Source organism: Rana temporaria, chromosome 7, assembly GCF_905171775.1.
Source record: "Rana temporaria chromosome 7, aRanTem1.1, whole genome shotgun sequence".
NCBI classification, from domain to species: domain Eukaryota; kingdom Metazoa; phylum Chordata; class Amphibia; order Anura; family Ranidae; genus Rana; species Rana temporaria.
In genome coordinates this window covers 51429953-51436629 of record NC_053495.1, presented here as the reverse complement: position 1 = coordinate 51436629, position 6677 = coordinate 51429953, and the positions used below count along the sequence as shown (strand labels likewise).

General features: G+C 49.0%; 1 protein-coding gene across 2 annotated transcripts in view; it reads left to right on the top strand.

Annotated features, from left to right (window-relative positions):
* Positions 1 to 1283: 1283 nt before the first annotated feature.
* The window catches only part of EFCC1 (EF-hand and coiled-coil domain containing 1), a 179259-nt gene continuing 173865 nt past the window's right edge, over positions 1284 to 6677 (top strand). For both annotated transcript variants that reach the window (XM_040359355.1, XM_040359354.1), the window contains exon 1: positions 1284 to 2314. In XM_040359355.1, the coding sequence (XP_040215289.1) occupies positions 1790 to 2314 (525 nt within the window). In that variant the 5' untranslated portion in view covers positions 1284 to 1789. The remainder of the gene's footprint in view (positions 2315 to 6677) is intronic.

Genomic DNA, 6677 nt, shown 5'->3' with positions numbered 1-6677 from the left:
GACAGCATACATCACCACACTCTATACTGACAGCATACATCACCACGCTCTATACTGACAGCATATGTCACCACGCTCTATACTAACAGCATACGTCACCACGCTTTTTACTGACAGCATACGTCACCACGCTCTATACTGACAGCATACGTCACTACGCTCTATACTGACAGCGTACGTCACAACGCTCTATACTGACAGCATACGTCACCACGCTCTATACTAACAGCATACGTCACCATGCTCTATGCTGACAGCATACGTCACCACGCTCTATACTAACAGCATACGTCACCATGCTCTATGCTGACAGCATACGTCACCGTGCTTTTTACTGACAGCATACGTCACCACGCTCTATACTGACAGCATACGTCACCACGCTCTATACTTACAGCATACGTCACCACGCTCTATGCTGACAGCATACGTCACCACGCTCTATACTTACAGCATACGTCACCACGCTCTATGCTGACAGCATACGTCACCACGCTCTATACTTACAGCATACGTCACCGTGCTTTATACTGACAGCATACTACGTCACCACGCTCTATACTGACAGCATACGTCACCGTGCTTCATACTGACAGCATACGTCACCGTGCTTTGTACTGACAGCATACGTCACCACGCTCTATCTTTAGAACTGACATCATACAACACTGCGCTCTATACTCAGGACTGACACCCTACAGCACTGCACTAATAACTCAATAATAGCAACAAATTGCACTGTACTTTATTTTCAGAAACATCACCATACAACACTCCATCTTCAGGACTGACATCATACAACACTGCACTCAGTTCTCAGCAATAGCATCATCCAACACTGGACTCCATAGTCAGGACACCATACAACACAGCACTCTATACACTCAATACTCAGGACTAACACCATACTGCACTCCATAGTCAGAACACTGCACTCTATACACTCCATTCCTGCTCAGGACTAGCAGCTACACTCCATACTCGGGACTGACTCCAAACAGCACTGCACTTCTTGTTTGGGACTTACACTATACATGCTGCGCTTCTTACTCAGGACTAATTGCAAACAGCACCACACTCTGTACACTCCATCCCTACTCATTCCCACCAGCACACAGCACCACACTCTGTACACTCCATCCCTACTCATTCCTACCAGCACACAGCACCACACTCTGTACACTCCATCCCTACTCATTCCCACCAGCACACAGCACCACACTCTGTACACTCCATCCCTACTCATTCCCACCAGCACACAGCACCACACTCTGTACACTCCATTCCTACCAGCACACAGCACTGCACTCCATCCTCAGTTCAGCATACATCGCTCCAGCCTCTGCAGGCACTCACAGAGCTCACATCACCGTGTGATCACATCGTCTCTATTAGCGGAGGGGATTGTGGAGGGGATCACACAGCGCCAGGGAGTTGTATCACACAGGACTGGGAAGTTGTGTCGCACAGGACTTGGAAGTTGTATCACACAGGACTTGGAAATTGTATCACACAGGACTTGGAAGTTGTGTCTCATAGGACTGGGAAGTTGTATCACACAGGACTTGGAAGTTGTGTCGCATAGGACTGGGAAGTTGTATCACACAGGACTTGGAAGTTGTGTTAAACTTATAGAGGACTGGGAAGTTGTGTCGCAGGAAGTTTGTGAAGTCGGTGCAGACGGAGAAGTTTGCGCAGACAGGGAGGTCGGTGAAGACAGGGAGGTCGGTGCCCACTCCGCACACACTGAGCACTCCGGGTCCGGGCATGTCCCGGGCTTCTGGCTGACATGGAGCCCTCCGACCCCCTGTACCTCCCCCCGCGGCCGGCCCGCCGCACTCAGTGGCTGCTCAGCGTCCTGGCTCATCACTACGGACTGGACCGCGGGACGGACAATGAGATCATAGTGCTGGCCGGCGGGCTGGACCAATACCTGCAGGAGGTGTTTCATCACCTGGATTGGAGGGGAGAGGGCACCATCTCCGGGGAAGCGTTCCGCACCCTCTGCGGGGTCCTGGACCTGGAGCCCGGGATGGATGAGTGCGAGGGGCTGCTGGAGCAACTGCCGGAGCGCCTCACCTTCCGACACTTCCATGCCAAGCTCTGCGGGCACTTCAGCGCAAAAGCCGGGGCCCTCCGCCTGCCTGGGAGCCGAGAGAGCCAGATGAACAGGAAGGAGAGTCCGGGGATGACCCTGACAGAGGAGGACCAGGAGATAAAGAGGCTGGAGAATGAGAACCGACATCTCCGGGAACTGCTGGAGGACCTGAGGATGGCGCTGCAGAGCAGTGATGCCCGCTGCCTGGCACTGCAGGTGAGTCAAGGGATCCGCGGGGGCATGGCCTCTAAGGGAGACCAATTACTGCATAACGGATTCAAGTAGAGGAACCCGATCACACTTCATGTATGTTTTACAATGGCGATGTTATTTACAAAGTTGTTTTCAGTATTTTTTTCCTGCAACTTTTAATATTATAATATCTTGCGATCCTGCCATAAAGGTCCCTGTTGGGACACTTCCTATTGAGCTACATTCAGATGACCAAATAGCAGCAGCCAGGAGGAATCAGTAGATTCTGAGCCCACCCAGGAGAAATCAGTAGATTCTGCTCCCGAACCCACCCAGGAGGAATCAGTAGATTCTGCTCCTGAGCCCACCCAGGAGGAATCAGTAGATTCTGCGCCTGAGCCCACCCAGGAGGAATCAGTAGATTCTGCACCCCAACCCACCCAGGAGGAATCAGTAGATTCTGCGCCTGAGCCCACCCAGGAGGAATCAGTAGATTCTGCGCCCGAACCCACCCAGGAGGAATCAGTAGATTCTGCGCCCGAACCCACCCAGGAGGAATCAGTAGATTCTGCGCCTGAGCCCACCCAGGAGGAATCAGTAGATTCTGCGCCTGAGCCCACCCAGGAGGAATCAGTAGATTCTGAGCCCACCCAGGAGGAATCAGTAGATTCTGCGCCCGAACCCACCCAGGAGGAATCAGTAGATTCTGCGCCCGAACCCACCCAGGAGGAATCAGTAGATTCTGCGCCTGAGCCCACCCAGGAGGAATCAGTAGATTCTGCGCCTGAGCCCACCCAGGAGGAATCAGTAGATTCTGCACCCCAACCCACCCAGGAGGAATCAGTAGATTCTGCGCCTGAGCCCACCCAGGAGGAATCAGTAGATTCTGCGCCCGAACCCACCCAGGAGGAATCAGTAGATTCTGCGCCCGAACCCACCCAGGAGGAATCAGTAGATTCTGCGCCTGAGCCCACCCAGGAGGAATCAGTAGATTCTGCGCCTGAGCCCACCCAGGAGGAATCAGTAGATTCTGAGCCCACCCAGGAGGAATCAGTAGATTCTGCGCCCGAACCCACCCAGGAGGAATCAGTAGATTCTGCGCCCGAACCCACCCAGGAGGAATCAGTAGATTCTGCGCCTGAGCCCACCCAGGAGGAATCAGTAGATTCTGCGCCTGAGCCCACCCAGGAGGAATCAGTAGATTCTGAGCCCACCCAGGAAGAATCAGTAGATTCTGCGCCGGAGCCCACCCAGGAGGAATCAGTAGATTCTGCGCCTGAGCCTCAGCCCACCCAGTTGTGTGACAATAGCAAATTAATATTCGCTATTGTTTTTCTGATTCTCCTCCCAGCCAATCAGGAAGCGGATCCTGAGACCCGTCACCCAATTGGCGAGGAGAAGAAGCGATGCTATTGAGGAGAGCTATGAGAGGAAAAGCGATGGGAAGGCGCCGTGAAGCACCAGGAGGAGGAGGCGCCGCCCGGAGGAAGCGCTGCACGCGACCTAGATAGGGTAAGTACAGGGCTGGTGACCGACCAACCGGGGGGCTTGTCAGGTAAATTGTTTGCCCCCCAAAAAATATACAGTGGTACCTTGGATTACAAGCATAATCCCTTCCAGAAGAATGCATGTAATCCAAAGCACTCGTATATCAAAGTGAGTTTCCCCATAGAAATCAATGGAAACTCAGATAATTCGTTCCACAGTGACTTCTATTGTAGGCAGTACCACATGTGGTCAGAAGTGGGGGAGCCGGAAACACCCGGAGAGGCTCGGAACGGAGTGTTTCCAAGTGTTTCCGAGTGCATCCAAGCGGCTTTGAGTGTCACCGGCGCCCCGCACCTCTGGCCTAATGCGATACTGCACACCGCACAGGCTTGAATCCTGCTAATTTTGCGAGACGACGCTCGCAAACGAAGTTAGGATTTGTGCTTCTGTGTTGTCACCCTGAACATGATTTATCACCTGCTCACCAACAAACTTGTTTTCAAGTGAAAAGCTCTTTTTATTGTATGATCACACAGGGAAGCAATGTTTAAGGACTGCTCAGGGACCCTTCATCAGACCCACCACAAGCCAATGAAGGGTCCCTGGGCAGTCACAAAATATTTCTTCTCGATTCAGTGATTGACCTTTAGATCGAGTTGTTTTATTGTTCCAAGTTTGAAACAATTGTTTGATGCAACAGGGTGGAAATGGGAACTTTGATTTTTCAATTGCCCAATCCATGCAGATGTCTTAAATGATTGTTCAAAGCAATACAAACTGTTTTTTTCCTTCACTAATCCTCTGAAAAGTTTCATGGAAAAAATAACCAAGGCTATAGTAACTGATCAAATGTTTTGGGACTCGTTTAAGACAAGTGCACCTTTAGGCTCGGTTCACACTAGTGTGCTGTGCTATATCGCATGTGAATCACATGCAATGTCCATGCAATGCGATTTCAGCCATACAGATAGTATGGCTGATATTGCACCGCATTCGGACCAAACACGCACAGGACCTTTTTTTTTGGTCCGCACCATAATCGGATCGCATTGGGTGTTCACACCTATGCGATCCAATTCATGTCCGAACTGTCAGTTCACAGTGCGATACGCGAGCTGAAATAGGGGTGTCGTTAATGTTGTATGACACTCCCCAGCAGTTCGCATATGGCAGTGTGAACTGCCGTGCGAGTCGGGTGCAATGCGGGAATCCGCAGTGGATTCGCAGGGTTCTCGCATCGCACTAGTGTGAACCCGGACTAAAATGCGGAACAATAATGAGCTTAGTTTACATCTTTGTGATGCTTTCATGTGTATTTAAAGAAGTACAGCATGCCACATTTTTTTTCTCACGTCCCAGAACACATATGAACAAACCACAAAAGCATATAAATACAACCCAGTAAAAAAAAAAAGCCTAAATAAACGCTCCACAAATGCATTACAGATGTATGTAACCACGCATGCAGAACTGAACGCTGGGATTGTGGTGTAAATTATACTTATACAGGTACAACTAATTTAGACCTGAGCTCCAGGGAAAGTAAAAATCCTCCTGTCCCATTTGCTCCTCTCTCCTTTCTTCTTCTTAAAATATAATTTTAGCTATATAGTATATACAGTGAATATTGTGCTGTAATTTGCTACTCTGCTTACCCAGACCCAGGCCTTTGATTATCACCATACTTACAGCTTCTTCTATGTTTGAGTTGTTTGACCCTGCCCAGGGCCGCCATCAGGAATTATGAGGCCCCTAACACAGCTTTAGGCATGGGCCCCCTGGAGCAGAGAACCGTGGGGTGCTGCCGCCTCAGTTTGAGAAGCGTGTGTGGGGGGGCTGCCGCAAATTGATTGAGAAGCGGGGGGTGCCACAAATGAATTAAGAAGTGGGGGGTGCTGCCACCGCAAATTGAGGTCGGGGGCTGCCCTGGGGACCTCTGGGCCCCTTACAAAAGAAGGAAATAATAAAATAAAATATATATTAAAAAAAAGGGGGGGGCCTTGGGGACCTCTGGGCCCTTTAATAAAAAGAAAAAAAAAGAAAAAAAATATATATATATATAAAAAAAATGTAATTTTAAAAAATAAAAACAAGGGGGGACCTCTGGGCCCTTTAATAAAAAATAAAAAATAAAAATATATATATAAAAAAAAGGGGGGGGTTGCCATCCGGGCCCCTTACAGGTGTACTGCCTGTACCCCCCTGATTGCGGTCCTGACCCTGCCTGTCTATGGGTAGTTTCTACCTGACTTTGTATTTGTATCTGTTTTTCTATAATATATGTACACTATTTGCATTTTTCATTATTATTATTTTATTTTTCTGAAATAAACAAAAATCAATAAGCAATAAATAAATAAACAATAAACAAAAACAAAAAATCCTCGTATGTGGTGGGACTGTTCCTGTACTGCAAGGGTTTAATACTAATTTAAGTCTTGTGGTGCTGCAAATAGCAGATTCCCCATTTCCTCAGATTCCCCATCGGCTGTAAGATTATTGCTGAATAATATTTTAGAAAAAGTTTCTTCAAATTATCTTATTGATAAGTGTGTAATCATCATTAGAGGGCCAGAGTGTGGTTCTAGTTGGGTTAAAGCATAGCTAATGGAAAAAAACGTTTTTGTTTAGTCTTAGGCTGGCCATACATTATACAATTTTCCTTAAGAGCCGGTTCACACTGGGGCGACACGACAGGCGGCTCAGCCTACAGTTGCAATGGAACCGTTCTAATAGGAGCGACGCAAGTCGCTCCGACATAGAAAAAGGTTCCTGTACGACTTCGGGGGCGGCTCAGGGCGACTTGCATTGACAGAAGTCGTTTTGCAGGTCGCCTCTGAAGTCGTCTTCGGGACGACTTGCAGAGTCGCCCCCGAAGTCGTGCGGCGGCTGTGTGAAC